Here is a 21,231-nt window from a genome sequence, read left to right on the forward strand (position 1 = left end):
CAAGTTGTGTTCAATGAAAATAAAAAAAGGGATGTCAGTAAATATAAAACAGCACTACCATGCTACTGGAAGATATTCTAAAGATGAAAGAACTATGAAGTTTATATGTCTATCGATAATGCATTGTATCATAGGATGTGCATCGTGAATTTGTTGACTTTTTTGTTTTTGTGTGCTATTCCTTCTAAATGGAATGTCATATTGAGATTGTGTTTTTACCAGAATCTTTCTTATGGTGTCTATGGTCCTAAACTAAATGATGATCTGACATCCATGTTTAAAATTTGATTTTGGTACATGTACTCATAGTGACTTTTTGTATTCATAAAGAATGGTCACGAAAGGATTTGTTATGATGCTAAGATTTTCAAAAATAAAAATTGCAATGATCTAACATCCAATATTGCCACAACAAAGGCCATCTTGAAAATCTTGTTATGGTTTAAAATATCAGATGGTTTCAACCTGTAGCAGATAAAAAGAATATATGTCTTATATTGACTTGTACAATTTGGTAGAATACAAAAGTACTGTAAGCAGTTTGACTTTTCAGGATATAAACAGTTTTACCAAGTACACAACAATGACATTAGTTCATGAAAATCTATGGTGTATTCCTTAAATGTCATCTTATTTTCATCACTTTAAATTTAACCTTTTTTTTATTCCAATCTCCATTTCTACCTATTTCTCTTTCATTAGGGTAATGATGTGGTTGTTTCGATCAGTTGTGTCCAGACTGAAATGTTTCACCCACAAGGAGGATTGGAGAAGCTGATACCACATATGTATTCATAATTCATTGTCATTGAGGCTATGGCTTGAACAGAGACCGGTAAGTTTAGACACAGTTGCTAAAACTCACCGCTTTGGTGGCCTGAGTGGTTAGAGCATCACCTTCAGATGCAGAAGGTTGCATGTTCGAACCCTGGCCAAATTATACCCGAGATTTATAAAAATTATACTGACAGCTACCTCGCTTGGTGCTCAGCAATAGGAGGTTAAGGCTGGGTGGGACATGATGCTACATGTTTGTGGGAAGTTGCCCCAGTGGTGTACATCGCTATAAGCTACCACACTGCAGACATTGCGATATGACTGGAAAATTGTTATGGCTACTTTAAAAGTCCAAACATCAACCCGTAGCTGGCTCTTACTACCCTTTATATTTGCTTATAAGCTGAGTCAAACTGCAAACAACAGATCTAGATCTGCCATAGCATAATGCATCTGCAGATCAGGGTTCATCTTGTTTGTTCTACTGATTACTCCTAACAAACTTGTTCGACCCAGATCTGCTGGTGCATTGTGTGATGGGTCTGTAGTCAGACTCAGTTTATAAGGGAGTATCGATTGTTATTCTTAATCCCACATAAGTCGAACAGTTATCGTAGTGAAGTGTCTTGAGTGTGGGTATCTGCAAAATATGCAGACAGATCTGGGTCTAAAGCTTTCAGTTGGACTCGTCTTAGAAATAAGTATCATTTGTTATTCTAACACAAGTCAAACAAATATCCTAGCAAAGTGTCTTTTCCATGATGTCAATTGAAATCTGATGTACATGTACAGGTAGATTTGGGGGCCCTGAATGGCAGAGTGGTCTAAAGTGCTCTCCATTACGGATCACTGCCATCTCACCTGTCTGCATGGGTTTGAGTCTCGGATTTGGCTAATGTGGGTATGTGAGAAAGCTTGCCATTAGTTTCTTGTGGGTCGGTGGTTATTTGGGTTTTTTTTCGGGTTCTTCCTCCACCATTAATACTGGCCACCATGTATAGCCTATCGTGTGCTGAAAAATGGCATTAAACCCTACAAGAACAACAAGTAGAGTCCTTTCCCTTGGTTTAAAGTACTTAGCAACATGTCCACTGTATGCATGTAAGTGACAATGTGCATACTATAGGCATGTTAACTTTATAATGTATGCATGTCAACATCAACCCGTAGACATGTAATATAAGCTGTATACTATAGATATGAAGTATTGAAGAAAACCATATAAATATTAAACAAACACATATAAATATTAAACAAACACATCTAAATATTAAACAAATGCTACTGTGATCAAATGGAATGACTCCATATCTATTGCATCTGTCACATGTTAATTTTACTAAGGCTGCAGTGTTTACCAGAGTTTATAAACATGCAAACAAAACTGTACAGTAACTAAAATAATGCAGTTTAAAGAGATTGATTGAAAACTCAGTCTTGTTTTGACAGCTGTTTTTATGTAACCCATTTCTCACTTGTGATTCTTGTATTTGGAGTACATGTTTTATGATGCTTATTATGTCATCGTTCCATTTATAAACCACATCTTTGTAAATATATCTGAATAATGTGCACATTTTTTCAAATTAAATCAATGCATTTTTGACCTTGACAGGAGTTGCATTGCTAATATCATTGTCACAACTCAACACAACGACATTAGTTTAATCCCTGGTCCAAGTTTACTCTAACCCTACCCACCCCATTTTAGACTTACATTTTTTGGACAAAAATTAGAATTCACCACCATGGTTAGTGTCTTGGCTTGAGTGAAAACCTTCAACATTTTCCTGGTTTATAAGATCATGGAATTTATGGTCATCAATAAGAAGAGAGCTTCAAAATCCAAACAAAGACTTCCCTTGGTCAGCAAACACATAGTTTTTAATTTGTTTTGAAAATAAAAATAAAAGCTTGGATTAACATTTATAAAGCAGAAATGGGTGCTTTAATTAGCAATTAGTCACAAAACAGTAGCAGAAGGGGAATCAGCTTACTTTTTGGATGATTTAAGGCATTGTTTTGACAGCAACTATGTGACTGTGATGAAACTGGCTTCTTGGCTTCATCACTTGTTATGCTGGAGTAGCAATCTAATACTGTGTTTCAGTAATTTGATAACTGTGGGGACTCAGCCTCTAAGCTCAAGTTGTCTGTTTTAACAGACTAGGAAGGCAGAATTGTACAATTTGTATATACATTTGCACGACATGAATCTTTCAACGAGTTAAGCCAGCTCTTCTTAAGGGTGCTGTTTTGCTGTTGTCAGCAACTGATCAAAGTGAGCAGGAATATGGAACTACAGTTGCATAAAAAGATATGATTTTGATGTTGAGATTGTTCACCGTGAGCACTAATTTTTTTAATATTTTAAAGTTCGAAAGAATGTGAATACCAGTAGTATAGGAGGAAATTTTACTGTTAAAAACTGGCATTTACAGAGATTTACTTGTTTCACATGAATATGCAAAAACCAGTTTAATCAAATGCTTTGAGTACAAGTCTTCTGGCTATTGTGATACAACATATGCTTTCATGCTGTTTGAATGAGCCTGACTGACTGACTTTCTCTTTTGAAACACAATAGATCAAGTGGGCCAATTCATTTTTGTGTTGAGGATTGTAGCATTGTTATGTTGATGACATATTTTTGTGCATGTGAAGTCAAGAAAGATCAGTATGTTTGTACACGTCAGCCATTGATGAATATGGAGCAATGGCTATGGTAGCTGATTCTAGTCAGAAGATTCTGCATCTACATAAATTTTTCAATGCATTTTTGAAGAAGAAAAAGTTTCTAAGGATTTAGACAAGGATATTTAATATATGATGTATAATAAATAGGGCTTCAATTAAGATTATTTTTTTAAGCCAAAATACATCAGTGGTATGAAATTTTATCAGTTGAAAAAGTCCATGATATGTAGTATGTGCTCAATAGAATGATTTTCTCACATGAGTTGGTAGAGTTCTTAAGTCTTTGTAGTCTGGAAGCTTGAATAGTACAGACATGATCTGTTTGATGATTCCTAGTTTCACATCAACATATTTCTGGGAGTTGGGGTCATTCTGCATTAGGTGGCTTATCAGGTACAAACAAGTGAACAGGGTTTTGTAAGGATGGTCTATTTGATGTGTCTTGACATTGTCTTGGCAACTTTTACTGTTATGATTAAGATAATGCAGCAGCTGTTCTTGGAGTTGTATGTTGTTGATCTCATCTGTTGTGTGGAATATTCCATTGTCTGCACATGTATCACTGACATGTATCCATTTCAGTGTTCTCAGTATGCAATGGTAGAACATTAAAGTGTAAATCTGTTGCTTGTATTGGAGCTCCAAGAAAAATTAAACCTGAACATTTTTAATTTTAGTAACAATACTGTGAGATGCTTTTCTAAAATATACCAGTAATTCATTGATAATCTTGTATTTATGTCCTTCAGAGTACATTTAACAAGAATTAGTCAAGTTTGTTAAAAGCATTTTGAGAGTGAGTGTAATTTTCTAAAAATCCTGATTGATTTTAGATAGCAAATTATGTATTGATTGATGTTTAGTGTTTTCTCCAGAGTGCTTGATTGTGTGCCTCCCCCTCTTCAAATTTTGATTCCCCTGCGTTCTGACATTAATACGTACAGCTGATTTGTCCTGAGTATAACAGGAGCTGTAACATTTATTAATAGTAGTAACACAATCAGATCACTTGAGTGCTTGACTTCTAGATCAACTGCCATCATCTGCTTATTGAGTTTTCATTTATTATCGAGTTGTACCAGCTGGAGATGATAAAGTTGGATTTGCGGTTTTAAGGCATGTGACGTGGTGCCTTTGCAATAGTACGCTCATTGTCGCTTTACAGATAATGGAGATCCAAAACTTTTTTAGTTGTCTTTATTCATTTAATGTGATTTGTCATGTGCATTTTTTAAAAATACCATAGTCATACATTTTGTAGTATATTTCACTACATATGTTAGGATATAAACTAGTATATCTGATTTGTCATGGACAGAATGCTGGCTTTGCTAGTGTCGATTTCACACCCTGATGCTTTTATATGAAAATGCATGAAAGGTTTTCCCATCATTGTAAAAATCCGGGAGAAATCTGTGTTATAAATTTATTTTCTGCATGCTTATGTTTTCATTGGCTGCTGGACACTACTAAAAGTTGTACAAAGAAAATCTATGTATTCATCAATAGCGTGCTGGTTTGAAGACAAGTATGTCATTAGCATATTTCCATTGGTCTTGAAAAGAACCAGTGTTTATAATAATAATAATAATAATAATAATAATGAGGACTTTGTATAGCGCCTAATCTTTAGAAGCTCTAAGCGCTTTACAACATTAGACAAGGCATATAAGATAAAAAACATATAATGATATGATTACAAAAGCAAACACCATGAAATTAGAAAACATTAAAACACATGCTGAGAATATGTATAGTAGGAAACATTAGGTCTTTAAGTTTGTTCTTGCAGTCAAAATAAGTTTATATGATAGTTCATAATGAAGTTTATGCTTTGATGGATATTGTCATAAAGTTTTTTAATTTTCTTATATTTCTTAACATCTTGATGGATTTTATTCATAAATTGGATGAATCATTGTGAAGTTAAGACGTGTTTCTGCAACATGCTTGCTGAACCTTTGGGTTGCCATGCTGGTTATGGCCTTTCTGTTGGTCACAAGTTTTAACACGTTAACCCCTGGCAGATTTTGTTGTTTACATCATAAATTCAAGTAGGAAACATCAACTTCCAGGTGATCTTCCAATTAGCTACTGCCTAGTTGTGTTAGAAACATCGTTTTTTCATTGGCTATTTGGCTCATGCATGAGTAGAAGAGTAAAAGTTCTTTTTTTTGTGTGCTTAATGGACCCAATTATTTTCATATCAAGACCACTCTTTATTTCAAATGCCCATCTTATCCTACTTTTTGCAAAGGTTCATCTGTCAGTTGGCAGTTCATATTGGTCTGCCTTAGATCTGAGACCAGAAAGTCTAAAATCTGGACACAAAATCAGATTGCGACTATGGGAAAATTTTGGGTAGAAAAAAGGGTTTTTTTAACTCTTTCTTTTGTAGCGTATTTGTAGATTATTTGGTATCATTGTAGAGCTACATCTATCTTTCTATAATACCACCCACTTTATTGTATCCTACATGACCTTGATGTTGGCTACTACCTCATGCCACATAAACTCATCACCAGGGGTTAATGTGTTAAATGGATTGAAAGAAAACTTTTCAGTCTGGTTTAGTAAACAAACGTACAGAATTTAATGATAGCTACTACTGCTCATGCCGTCCCATTCAACAGTTTGTTACTTTGATATTGTATTCAAGTTTTCACTAATAGTCTTTCGATTCTCTCTGTTCTAATGAGAGGCAGAATCGACTGACCTCTGTAGTAGGAGCTTTGGTTTCACATGGTCCGTAAGGCTCTTTCCACAACAGTTCACAGTACACTACAACCTTCAATGTTAAAAATTTGATATGCTGTGAAACATCAAACCAGACTAAATTTAAACCTGCAAAAGTTTTGCAGGCTAAGTAAAACCTCAATTCATGTGCTCTGCAGGTTGTTTCTGGGAGAAGTTGTAAAATTTTGATGATGATACCTTTAACTGACATGAAATAGTACATATAGTACTCATCCATTGTATTTCTCTTGCATTTTACCACCAGCTTACGTGTTCTGATATTTGTGTTGTTCCCCTCATCAGATGATCTCCAGATAACCATGGCAGCCAGGCGGAATAATCGTGGCAAAAACTCCAAACCCAGTGATGCACAGTCTAGATTTTCTACCCCTCTCAAGAAAAGAATGGTTAAAACTCTTGAAAATGTGAACAATGATGTCAGCTTTTCGCACTTATCAGATGGATGCAGGAAGGAGGAAGCTAATTTGACTCTGGATGTTAACGCCAATAGAAAGTTGTCAAAAACATCTTATTCAGGAGCCACAAATCTGTCTAGTCCCAGTATATTGTCTCATTTGTCTTCTGTTAATCATTCCAAAGAAAAGCCTGTTGATTACTGTGGTAACCATTCCACTGAAGGTCATCCAGGTCAAAATTATGAAACAAAAGACATTTCATTGACATGTGATCAGCAAATAGAGGTAAAACCTCATGTCTCATATAATACTCATTCCATGCTTCGTCCACATCACCATAGCAACCATTCCATGGACAGGAGTCCAAATCACCATAGTAACTACTCATTCGATAAACTCACTAGTCATGAAGATATAAATAGTACCAAGGATGTTCAGGGCAATAGTAATGGACAAAAAAATGGCGTTTCTTACTATAAAACACAGAATGGCATTAATAGGTGGGAAGAAATTGTGTTGAGAGTACAGAGCAGTGGTAAAGAATTAAAACTAACAAGTTCACATGCTTCAGTGAAAATGAATGAAAAGACCAAAGAGGGTTGCTTGCAATCTCCAAGAAACAGATGCCAAGAAATAAAAACATTTGATGCCCCTGCATATCAGACAAGAAAATTGGAAGAAACTATTGCAGCTTGTAGTTCACAAGGAAAGTCATCATCTGGTGTAGAATCTATAAATACAGATTTATTAATGAAGCCATCTAACAGCCATGTTTATAGGGAAGACCCAGTTGATCAATCACATCAAACCAGTGATGGTAATGCTACCCCTCCATGTGAGAAAGATATTACAGATGACAGACAGCTGTCAGAGAATGAAAGAAAGGAGGAACAGCAAGCTGCTGTGAAGGAAATATACATTTGCTCAATATGTGAGAAGGAATTTAGACAAAGTGGGAATTTTCATAACCACATGAAATCACACACTGATTCTCTTCGTTATTGTAAGTGTGGAAATTGTGGGTCAATGTTTGACAGTGATGAAAAGCTGCTTCATCATATGCAAAAAGAGCACACAGGGTCTAATCCTTATAAATGCGAACATTGTGATCGTGAATTCAGTCAGTTGAATAATTTGCGCAGACATTTGCGTGTTCATAAAGAGAAGATATATAAATGTCGTCTCTGTGACCGAATTTTTAATGAAGCATTTTATTTGACGATGCATATGGGCTCACATACTGGTCATCGGACATACAGTTGTGGAGTGTGCACTGCAGAATTCACATCAAGTAGTGATCTTAAAAACCATGTAAAGAATCATCCCATGTCAGAACTCCATGTTTGTGATGTATGCAGCAAGGGCTTTAGCAAAGCATGTGTTCTACGGCAGCACAAGAAAGCACACACCGGAGAACGTCCCTACAAATGTGAACAGTGCCATAAAACATTCATCCACCGACATCATCTCACCATGCACATGAGGTCTCATACAGAATCAAAACCTTTCACTTGCAAGACATGTGGGAAGGAATTTTCACAGACTAGTCATTTAAACAAGCATAGTCGACAACATTTGTTAGAGGCCAAATTGTCTGGTTCCAGTCCTGAGGAGACTAATGGTCGAGAAGGAAAGGTGATCAGCACTTTGGGAGATAATAGTATTCCAGACAAATTGAATTGTAAACCAAGTAAATTGCAACAAAAACCAAAAGCTAAACCTGACCGGAAAAGATCCAGAGGTCCAAGAAAGAAGGTAGTTTCACCTGCTTCTTCTACATATTTGCATCATGCCTCACAGATTTCTGAAGCAAATCCATTCCAGTCTGATTCTTCAGATCCTGGTATGTTTGGATCATTATCAAATGAGGCAACTCAGAATGTGATGAAACAGATGAACTTTCCTCCACCAGGCCACCCAACCTACCAGAACCCAATGTATATGGCTTATGCTCAGGCTTTTATGGCAGTTTATTATAACAATTGGTACTTGATGAATTATCTGTCTCAAAGTGGAAAGGGTTTAGGAAATGAATATGCACAGGATCTGTCTCTTCCAAAAAGAAGCCCATTTTCTTATGAAAGTCCTAGGTCATTGTCCCATATCAGAGATTCTAGTCTTACAGTCAATTCAGTCAGAAAGACACCAATTGATTTTTTAAACTATAATATGCCTGTCCCAGTAAATGGACCTTTTGACTTGCCTTTACCTACAACACAAGGGAGAGGTAAACGTGTTTCCATTGGTGAAAACGATGTGGAAGATTTTTCTGGTAGAGGAAACCATACAAGCAGCTCTCCCTATGCTACCAGTAGCATGTCATTGCAACCAGATACTTTGTCTCATAGTCATTTGTCTGGTCCCATTGATCATTTAAAATCAGCATCTAACTCCATCATGAAGCCTTCTAGAGAAGACCAGAGTAAACTTGACATGCCTCCACTGGAACAGTTGGGCGTGATAACAACACAAAGCATCGGCAAACATCCACCGCTACACCCTTTGAGTTCATCTATACACAAGATAAAACATAATGACTCAAAATGTGACAAGCCACTTAGGATCAGGAGTCACACAGATAGTTTTCAAGATGATTGCTCAGACCAGCAGCAGAGAAAGAAGCTAAGGAATGAAACTCACTACAGCAGTAACATGGATTTTAAAAGGAGAAAAGAAATTTTGAATAGTCCAGACCTATCAAGGGGTGCAGCTGTGGAAGATAGAAAACTTGAAAACTGTAAAGTGAAGGATGAAAAATTAGATGAGCTGAAGGAAGAGGCATATACAGAAGAGAAACAAGTTGAAGATAACGCCTTTCAGGCAGAGGAATTCTCTTGCCTCAAACAACAGATTGAGGAGGTCAGGGAGATGATCCAACATGAAATTCAAAAAGAAACCATAGATGCAGTGATTGATATTGAAGAGGAGGAAGAGGGGAGACTGATGATCGTGGAGCAGGACACTGAAATACAAGCACACGGCAACAGAAGTTCTGAAATAGAGAAAAGATATTCAGTTGTCTGTCGGGATGGAGTTTTTTCACAAGGGATGCAGCATGATTTGGAAAGAAATACAGTCAGAAGAGATACTTCACAAGGACCGCAGATTGGATCGATCTGCTGCAGCAAGTCAGTTGTCAGTGGAGAGTGCATTCATGGAATGTATGAAGAAAAAGCAATGCATCTGGTTCCTGTCAATCTTAGATGGGGCAGTGTTGTGGAGACTTCCAGGAGTCATAGTGCAGTGCAGACAAATAGTCCATTTGATATCTTGCAACCAACAGCAACTTTACCTTTTCAAAGAGCAGATAATGATCTTGATTTCAACGGCAGTTCAGGGATAGCTCTTGACATGTCCATGAAACATTCAGCAGCAGAGAAACAGCAGATGCATAGGAATCAAAAGGGAGACGAAACAACTGCATGCCCAGCATGTCTTTTCCCTATCAACACGGACTCTGATCTTTTCAAACATCTGGAGGCCAGCATGCAGTGTTATCAATTGTATATTGCCAAGAAATTGTATCAGTCAGCATCAAGTCCCTCAGAAGAAACAGTTCTGAAACTTTCAAAGAAATATGCTTGTCAGGGAATGAGAGGTGAGGGGATTTATGTTAGCCAAAAACCTCTTGAAGAGCCAATGGACTTGACTGAAAAAGCCTCCTCTAAGATAAAGTCTAGATCCATCTATAAAATGTAATGAGTTTTAGCTCCTAATTCAGGTCTGTCTATAATATGAAGCATTCTTGTATATATCGGAAGTATACATGTGTGTGTGTATATATATATATATATATATATATATATATATATATATATATATATATATATATATATATATATATATATAGCATGCATACTTGTATAAATAAGAAGTAACACATATATAGCAAGTGTACTCGTATACGTAGGAAGTGGGGCCCAGAGTGGCCAAGTGGTCTAAAGCGCTCACCGTTACGGATCACTGCCATCACACCTCTGTCTGTGTGAGTTTGAGTCTCAGCCTCGGCTAACGTTGGTACATGAGAAAGCCTGCCAGTAGCTTCCCGGGGTTTTCCATGGTTCTTCCTCCACCAATTATACTGGCCGCCATGTATAGCCTATCTTGTGCTGAAAAATGACGTTAAACCCTACTACAACAACAATATGTAGGAAGTATACTTGTATATATAGGAAGTATACTTGTACATATATATGTGTGTGTACTCCAGGTGCAATATAATAGGTGTGTTCAACAATAATCGTTCATTATGTTATATTCAGCTTGGCCATACAATGTACTGTTATTAATGATAATAATGTAAACAAAAATATTGACCTTTTACCTCATGAGTTTATGGTATTGCCCTCCATCCAGGTATGTGTTGTGTATAATCCATCATGTGTCTTCAGTCAACATTTTGCAGTTTTAAGCTTTTAAAGAAAGGCAGAAACACTAGACAAATTTCAACCAGAGAGCATCCTAGCTTGAAGAGCTTTTAAGTTTGGATAAATGTTGCATATCCGACATCAAATATACTGGTGTTACAAATAAAATAATCTTTTAATGACTTCTCATGCATAGGACATCACAAATGGACAGTTTTGATATCATCCTGGCATGATATTGCCCTGCATCCAAGTTTGTGTTGTGCATTATATGTAACATGTGTTGTCTGTCAGCATCTTACTGTTTTAAACTTTTAATGAATGGTAGCAACACTGGACCAGTTACATCAAGAGAGCATCTGAGTTTCAAGGGCTTTGATGTTTGGATAAATGATACAGATCTGAGATCAACTATACTGCTGTTACTAAAACGGAGAAGACCTTTCAGTGACTACTGAAAGACATGACACCAGGAATGGAATATGTTTTCAAATCAATCTGGCACGGACTTTCCAGTTTGTAACATTGATTCTAATCTGCAGTCAAATAACTTGTTTAAATAGCACCACCATTAGACAACTTTATCAAATTCTTAAAAAAATTCAGTATTTGGTCAACTAAGTTGGAATAACCTTGCTATTGAACAACTGATGTCCTCTGCCTAAAACTCTATCCTTGTGCTCTAACACGTGAACTGTTTCATATCCATTTTATAAACAGTCTGATCTTGAATTAGACTAGTAGAGAGATAGAATCAGTCCAGTCTAAAATCAGTCCACAAATTATGGTACCAACAAGAATATGTTTTGCATATTCATGAAAGGAAGGAAATTTATTTCACTTGGTCACATTGATCAGATTTTGTTCAGAGTAGATTCACTTATAAACCATTAGTTACATTTTTGTAAATATTAAACTTTGCTTTATTTTCAGTACTTTGTGTCAGGTATCTGTGCAATCAATAATTTTTTGCGTACACATCACTTTGAAGGTGTTGAGGCCAAATTAAACAATATGTGTGGTTCTGGTAATGGTGTGATTGAAAGTAGGGTAGAAGGGTTTGTACAGATGATTTGTTCATTATAATTTTAATGCAGTTTCTAATTTTCATGTTAAAAATGGGGTATGGTGATTACATTGTACATTTGTTTCGTCTTTAATTTGTATGTTTTATACATGATAACAACAACAAAGGGTTAGCATTATTAAAGGTTACCACAACTACACATTTATTTCTTTGGCCTAAATTTAAAATGTTAAAAAGCATGATGAAATAGTTTTTCATGCTCAACATTATGTTTAACTTGACTTGTGATAGACAGGAAGAGCTTATCGGATGTCCATTGCTTATGGTCTGCCCATTAGCACAAGTTTTGTATCACTATTACTAAACTACATGGAAGATTGGCATGAAAATTTGAAGGTCTTTATGTCTGTCCTCCTGACTGGAGGGTTATATCAACATTGGATTTCACTGAAGAAACGTCATATGAGGTCTGCTTGGTCCAGAATGAAAATGGTTCCAATCAGACACCTATTATGGTCACCTTAGCTGTCATCTGGATATACCAAAGATTAATACTCCTGAATCATGTCAGCATGGGATATTCATTAAAAAACTTATGTCTACTTGGTCCAAAATGAAAATAATACAGATCTTACATCCAATATCACTGCCATGGTGTGTCATCGGAGGTAGTTTCAGGAAGAACCCAGGAAAACCCCGGAAAGAACCACCTACCCACAAGCAGCTACTGGCAAGCTTTTTCACATACCCACACTAGTCAAACCAAAGACTTGAACCCACACAGAGGTGAGATGGCAGTGATCCATAACAGTGTGTACTTTAGACAACTCATCCGCTTGGGGCCCATTTTAAAGTTGTAAGCCTGTCTTATTTATGGTTTTGCAGTTGCATATAATTGGAGATATGTTTTCTAAGAGGTTGTGAAGAGATTGCAATACTTTGATGTTGTTTTTGCATATATTTGGATTCTCAGATGAACTAAAACTGCTGATACTTCCTGCCAATCCTTCAGTCAAAAGTAGGTCAGTGTAACTATTCCCTACTCTATTTGACTTCATTAACCTTTGTAATTGACTCAATTTCTTTTGTCCTTTAATATTGGGTGTACACAGACTCAGTGTAATGCATTTATGAAATGTTGATGAGACCTGGTTGCAGGCAACTTGAGCAAAGTAAATTATGTGAAACCCAAAAATTTACACAAAAAAACAAAGCTTTGAAATCTGGTCATACTGTTATTGGCAGTTTTCTTGTTATTCAACATAGATAACCTTCAGGTGGAGTATTTTTTTTCTCTTGCATATTTGTGTTTGTATCATTATCATTCTCAATGGAAACATTAATCTGGTATGAATATCATCATTGTTGTCATCTTTGATACAGCTGTATGTTATCTTCATCATCCTCATCTTCAGTATCATCATCAACAACAAAACATGGTGCTTTTATTTAGATACACAATCACATTTACATATATTCTGGATGCAACTTTATAGCAATAAAATATTCTATTGATTTTTAGCAAAACATTAGAATGAAATCTAGTCACAGACTTTGGTGTCACAAATATCGTCCAGGTTCTTTTGTCTTAAAGACAATACCATGTGCGAATTTAAGTGGCTAATTACTGTGTATATATCGGTAATTATTTTATTCTTTAGACTTATTTATGTTCATTTTGATAATATTTGTAATATTTTGTAAACAGATATCCTGGTTTACTTTAGTGAAGTAGGTTTTGCATAATATGTTCATATTTTTAGTCATTATCGTTGAGTTTTATGTTCCCATATGAATGAAATGGCAGTTTGACAGTAGCTTTCAGAAATTATTGCTTAGCAACAATGTAAAATCTCTTGATGAAGAGAATTAAAGTTTATTTCAGTCATAATATAATGCATTGAATGTAATCCCTTTTTAAAAAAATAGTTTTTTTATATACCTATAGATATTTATTAACATTTTCCATTAAATATCTTGCAGTTATATATTTTGTTGTCATACTGAGGTAACAGGGATACAAAGTTTAATGAATTCCATCGAGCAGTTTACATGTGGTAGCAGTAAGGGTATTCCCCCAAGTTGTTTTTTAAAAAAAAAGTTTAAATGAAATAAAATCTTCTGCAATACTATAATTAAAATAAAAAGGTATATTTTATGATTTAGTATTGTAACTAAATGTTCAGGCTTTCACACAGTTTGCAGTTGTTTCCCTTTATTCCTTTGCGGGAGTAGTGGTAGCTAAGTTGGTACAGTGTCTGATCTGTAATCCAAGGGTAACAGGTTTGATACCTGCCCAGGTTGGCTGTTTCTGTGTGGTCTTGGCAAAGGCACATAACTCCTATTTCCTTGTTCTGATATAGTTAACAATGTGTTAACTAGCTACATGGGTGTGGGTATTGCGGGGTGGTGAACCAAGACAGGAGAAGCCCACAGTGTCATGTGTTGTTAAAATGACATTAACACGATATGTTTCATGTGTTGTGCATTTTTCTCCTCCAGCTTTGTCAGTTTTAGACTACAGGATCTCTTACATCCATGTTGTACATTCTTTGTTGTAGCAGGGTTTTTTGTACTCTTCCGTATGTAGGATTTGAAAGAAGAGGGTTTGCTAACAGGAAGGAACTTTGTATGACAGACCACTGTGAATTTTCTAATTACAAAGAACCAAAATTTGCTTTATTGTAATATAATCAATTTTAGATTAAATGTGAGAATCAGTCAGTCGAAAACAATTAGTTTTGATTGTTTCCTTCATTGGCAAAATTGTTTGCAGTCTTTATATTGGTGGATGATTAAAAGTTGTGAAGGACCCATTATATTTTCACAATGTATTTTAAATATGTGTTGCACTGTAATGCAGTTTATGGCTCTGATAGTTGGAACAGATTGACTTATTTTCCCTGATACCTTCATGAGAAGAAAATGAATTTAAAAAATTGTTAATGTTCAGGATACATGTCAGCAGGGTTCATTAAGCTGAACAAGTTTAAACTATTGAGTGAACTTTGGATATAACCAAACTCAAGGAACTCCAAAAATCATAAACTTGTATTTCATTTTGTTAAAAGTGTCAATATTGTTAAAAACATATCCTTAAGATATCTGATATTTCAGTAAATCCATTTTCATTATACACAGTTTGCCATATTTTTTCTTTGAAAAATTGTCTCAGTTTTCATAAAAGTTATTAGCACTATTAGCACTTTTTCCATGTGAGATTATTGACATATAAGCCAAGTCCAACTGCGGACAACATGATTCCCAAAATTTTGTTTCATATTGCGCTGACAGATCAGTGTCCATGTTATTTGTTCTGCTGTTTAATCCTGAAAATACAACATAGACCCAGATCTGCCAGTGCATTATGTGTGGACAGATCTGGGTCTTTGTTGTTTGCATTTGGACCTGATGTACAAGCAAACATAGATGGTGTCTGTTTTGTGTCCTGGATTTTGATGATAAAAATTGACCTCACATGAGAGTCCTTCAAATTAAATTCATTCCTTGTGCATTTGTCAAAAAAGAAAAAGGTTGGCTATATTTAATGAAATTTTATTTAGTTTTAGAATAGATTGATTTTTAATTATTTTTTCGAGAGTGAAAGAGGCTCCTTTGCATAGTTTTAGAATAGATTGAATTTTGGGAAGTTGCAGCTATTCTTATTCATCTAACTATCTCAGCCTTGCAAAAAATCTCAATTTCTCAAAAGTACCATGTGTAAGATCAATTCGTGTCTCATTTGGAGATATTAGGAAAGTTTCACTGAAACTGGGGGCATGTATTGACTTCGGAATTAAAATTGCCAACACTTGGATGCCAGATGCATACGTCTAATTGGTCACAAGTTAGATATTAGTTGATTAGGTCCCTATTTCACTAAACATCTCAACATTTTTTCTCATCCTGAATTTAACCATATTTTTCTTATCGCCAGCTAGGTGATGATTGATTTGCAGAACATTGATCAGGCACCATAAGAGTACTACAATTATTGTTCTTTCCTTATCTGTGAGGAAATTGAGGATTTCTGAACTTTATTTTCAAGAATAAAATGCTTCCATGTCTTACATGCATAAGTAAAATGCATTTTTGTTCGCTAAATCTTCCTCTAAGAAGAATATTGATATTGTTAGAAGTATCATAAGAAGGATCATGCAAATTTAAACTGAAGGGAACATTTTTGGTTGAATGGCGTAAATGATGTCACACGTCTGTTGAGTACGAGTGTCATAATATTTTGTAAGCGTGAGCTCAGGTGTGTATTATTGAGGTGTTAATTCAGTGCAGGTGTGATCATTACCAGTATTTTCTTCAGATGGAATTCAGAACACTACATTTTTTGTTGAAATATTGATGTGATAGTATTTTATGTACCATGTTATATGATAAATGGTTGGACCATGGTGGATTGACCATTTACTTTTTAATCATTCCATTGTATCATCTTTGTTTGTGTTCAATCTATTCAATACTTGGTTTGAAGGCCACACATTTTGCCTTGTTTAAAACATATCTATGCATTTTAAGTCTGTTTATGTACTTGCATATATTTTTGTAACAGACTCAAAGTGTTCATTGTTCTTTTTGTATGATACCAAGGGCTATTTTTCATGACCCCAAAGTGTTCAGTTCTCTATTGCTTTTTGTTTGTTTGTGTTTTTTATGTTGCACATCAGAAATAGTGTTAGATTTCAGATTTAACCCCCCCCCCCCAAAAAAAAAAAACTGGGAGAATTGGGAAATATGGTTGAAATATGTTGACCTGAGAGAGATGGAGAATGTTCAGCTTATTCATCAACTTAATCCCTTAAAATTGGGGTTACGTTTTATGATTTACAAATGAATTCTAAGTATATGATGAAAAGTACATAAAAGATAACGACAGAAAATGTCAAATTTAAAACTACCCTTTGTCCCACTTAGCTTGGTGAGAGCTTGTCCATCCATCCATATAACGATTCACTTGTAACATCTGATTGGATTGGGTTTTGACTTACCCCTGAACATGGTACAAGTATCAAGTGCATACGCCAAGATTTTGTGGAATTTCAGTAGATATGATGATACTTCTTAAGGTGATTAGACTTGTTAAGGTAGAAAAAGGTTGACTTGTCAATGTGATTAGACTTGTTAAGGTAGAAAAAGGTTGACTTGTCAGTGTGATTAGACTTGTTAAGGTAGAAAAAGGTTGACTTGTCAATGTGATTATACTTGTTATGGTAGAAAAAGGTTGACTTGTCAATGTGATTAGACTTGTTAAGGTAGAAAAAGGTTGACTTGTCAGTGTGATTATACTTGTTATGGTAGACAGAAATTGACTTGTCAATGTGATTAGACTTGTTATCGTAGAAAAAAGTTGACTTGTCAATGTGATTAGACTTGTTATGGTAGAAAAAAGTTGACTTGTCAGCGTGATTAGACATGTTATGGTAGAAAAAAGTTGACTCATGGATGTGCTTAGACTTGTTATGATAGAAAAAAGTTGACTCTTGGATGTGTTTAGACTTATTAAGGTGGAAAAAGTTGACTTGTCAATGTGATTAGACTTGTTATGGTAGAAAAAGTTGACTTGTCAATGTGATTAGACTTGTTATCGTAGAAAAAGGTTGACTTGTCAGTGTGATTATACTTGTTATGGTAGAAAAAGTTGACTTGTCAGTGTGATTAGACTTGTTATCATAGGAAAAAGTTGACTCATGGATGTGCTTAGACTTATTAAGGTGGAAAAAAGTTGACTTGTCAATATGATTAGACTTGTTATGGTAGAAACAGTTGACTTGTCAATGTGATTAGACTTGTTATGGTAGGAAAAAGTTGACTCATGGATGTGCTTAGACTTGTTATGGTAGAAAAAAGTTGACTCAAGGATGTGCTTAGACTTGTTATGGTAGAAAAAAGTTGACTCATGGATGTGCTTAGACTTGTTATGGTAGAAAAAAGTTGACTTGTCAGTGTGATTAGATTTGTTAAGGTGACAATAAGTTGACTTGTGAATGTAATTAGAATTATTTTAAGGTGGAAATAAGTTGACTTATTCAAGTGATTATACTTATTAATGTGGAAATAGTTTGATCTGTGGATGTGACTAGACATATGGTGGAAATAAGCTGACTTGTGGACATATTACACTTGACATCAGAAAGAGAATATTCAGCTTATGAATTAACTTAATCCTTTAAGATTGGGATTAATCTTTTTAATGATTACATATGAAATCTAAGGCAAAATTCTAATTGCAAGATTCACATCCATTGAGGAAAGTCTAAGGCAGCCAGTAGTAGTTTGTATCAGTATGAATGAAACTAGTGATAGTACAAGTTATTATAGGTGAGCAAAATTTCCATATAGCTAGAAAATCAAGTCAATGATTTCATACTAGCGTACAACACCATTGCTTGAGTATGACTGCATTGTACTTACAAGTTAAACCAACGTTTCAGTTTATTTTGTTACTTTGTGATTAACTTGAATTTTTGAAAAGCATAATATATGAGGGTGAGTACTTGCCAAATGTTTTCTTAATAAATTTTGAAGAAACACTGTATTTTGTTATTATTTCTACTGGACATAAACTAGAAGAGCCTATGTAATAGCCTGTTAGTTGTCCATCCATTCAATAGCAGAAGTGGTAAGCAACATGCAATTTTGTCATAAACCTTTACAGGCACATTCCACATTCTTCCCAAGGTCAGTCTGATCTTAAGTGAAAACAACGCCACTCAGCCAGCCAGTATGGCTGTTTCTGTGGTCATCTTTAAATCATATTGCTGCTACTTCCCTGAACAAAATGTAATATTGACATAGTGCTTCCATGTATTGTGCAATATCATTTCAGCGCTGTCCTAGGTGAAAATCCTTAGGGGTCATGTTCTTTGTTATTACCATAATCGCTGATTTTATCAATGAATAAGAAGTCTTGTACTTGTGTATTTGGGAACACTTCAGTGGCCGATGTGGTTATAGCATCCGCCTTGGATACAGGTGACCAGTTTGAACCCCGGTTGAGTCATACAAAAGACTAATAAAAATATGACTAGCAGCTGCCTCACTTGGTACTCAGAATTCAGAGGTTAGTGTTAAGTCTAGTCAACCTGGTATCAGGATAATTTAGCTGGGATTGGTCATGATGCTACATGTCTGTGGCATGATGCCCACTGCTAGGTAGGTACTATAAACTGCAGACATCGTAGCAATATTGCTAAAATTGTTAAAGCTACATTAAAACCCTCCCCTCCCCCCTCCAAAAAAAAACAGAGCTTGTGAGACTGAGTAATTGCCTCCCTTAATATGTAATGCCAAGTAACCAATAGTGTACAACAGCGGTGCATTGTACATCGGCTGAAAATGGTAGAGGCAACTGACTTTCAAAAGAATACTTTGCAAGTTTAACATTGAAAGTATTACTACGTACTAAAGAGAAGCCATTGCAGGTGTATTTTGATGTTGAGACAGTTCACCTTCAAGACTTTAAATAGATTTTACAGTTCATCAGTTCATGAATACCAACAGTCTCACTTTCTTTGGTACAAAGACAAATTTTGCTTTTTAAAACTGGCATATACCAGTGTAACGGAAAACCCTGGCTATGTTCCTTTATTATCATATCTGCCTGTGCAGATATTTTTCTGGTTCACAAGAATATGAAAAAACCTGCTTAACCAATTGCTTGGAGTGCAAGTCAGATCTTCTGGCCATTGTGATCCAAGATGAGTTTTCACTCTGTTTGAATGAGCCAGTCAGACATTTTATTTCAAACACAATAGATCAATTGGGCAGTTCATCTGCGTGGTGAAGATTGTTGCATTGTTATGTTAATGACATGTTTGTGCATATGAAAAATCAGGATGTTTGTACAAGTCAGCCATTGATGACAAAGGAGCAGTGGTTATGGTAGTAGATTCTTGTCCGAAGATCCTGCATCTGCATGAAGTTTTAGGCATTTTTTAAATACATTTTGTAGTTTTTTTTACAATTGTGATTTTAAACAGTACATAGGGGCACCTTAGGCCTAAGCACTGAAAATATTATTGTGCCCCCCCCCCCCATTCCTACAAAATGTGAAACTTAAAAAATAAAAAAAGGTGAAAAGATGGCAAAATACCATTGTTGTCATCATTCCACATCAGAATACTCATAAACGCAGAACAAAATGGTCATATATAATTAATTTGATTTTTTTTCAACAATTAATCTGAATTTATTTTGGTGCCCTAAGAGTGTCTTAAGTGTGCTTCATTTTTAATCTTTAGCACTGGTAGTAATGTTAATCTGGAAGGTTAAATGATACTGACATGATCTGTTTGATGATTCCTAGTTTCTCGTCAACATATTTCTAGGAGTTGGGGGCATTCTGCATTAGATGGTATATAATCAGGTACAGACAAGTGAACGGGGTTTTGCCAGGATGGTCTGTTTGATGTGCCTTGACATTGCAATACATTACATTGTCTTGACACCATTCTCTGATATGATTAAGATCATGCAGCAGCTGTTCCTGTAGTTGTATGTTGTCCTCATCTGATGTGTGGAATGCTGCATCATCAACACATGTATCAATTTCAGTGTTCTCAGTATGCAGTGGTAGAACATTAAACAGGTATAGGAGCTAAAAACAATAACCTGAACATTTTTAATTTTAGTAATAGAATACTGTGATTTACCAAGTGAGATGCTTTTCAAAAATAGAACAGTAATACATTGAGAATCTTTCATTTACCTATTTCAAGATACATGCACCAAGAATTAGTCTAGTTTGTTTAAAGCATTTTGAGAGGGAGTGTAATTTTCTAAAAATCCTGGTTGAATTTTAAATAGCAAATTATGTATTGATATTTTAGTGTTTTCTCCAGGGTCCTTGATTGTGTGTCTCCCCCCCCCCCCCAATTCCAAATTTTTAGTCCCCCTGCCCTGTGACATTTGTGAATGCCCAGTAATCACATACATTTGATTTGTCCTGAGTGGAATTACTGTAGCTGTAATATTTGTTAATATGTAGTAATGACATGCAGTTGGATCATGTGAGTGTTGGCTTTGAATTAAATGCCATTGTCATGGGCTTATTGAGTTTTCATTTTATTATTGAGTTATAATAACTGCACATGGAAAAGTTGGAACATGTTTGATGAGTTTGGAATGGGAGAAAATTAGGTACCTTCTTATAAATTGTTTATTCCAAATTTTTAGTAGGTTTTTGTGGTCACATTACTAG

At 35.3% G+C, this 21,231-nt stretch overlaps 1 protein-coding gene across 1 annotated transcript in view; it reads left to right on the forward strand.

The window, feature by feature from the left end:
• The first annotated feature begins 705 nt into the window (after nt 1-705).
• LOC149793955 (uncharacterized) overlaps nt 706-21,231 on the forward strand; it is a 37,983-nt gene continuing 17,457 nt past the window's right edge. The window contains exons 1-3 of the mRNA XM_089969074.1: nt 706-835; nt 6,514-10,322; nt 11,927-12,051. Coding sequence (XP_089825200.1) covers nt 6,531-10,322; nt 11,927-12,051 — 3,917 coding nt within the window. The 5' untranslated portion in view covers nt 706-835; nt 6,514-6,530. The remainder of the gene's footprint in view (nt 836-6,513; nt 10,323-11,926; nt 12,052-21,231) is intronic.

This window comes from Sinohyriopsis cumingii, chromosome 8 (assembly GCF_028554795.1).
Source record: "Sinohyriopsis cumingii isolate HCF-2022 chromosome 8, ASM2855479v2, whole genome shotgun sequence".
Classification (NCBI taxonomy): Eukaryota; Metazoa; Mollusca; class Bivalvia; order Unionida; family Unionidae; genus Sinohyriopsis; species Sinohyriopsis cumingii.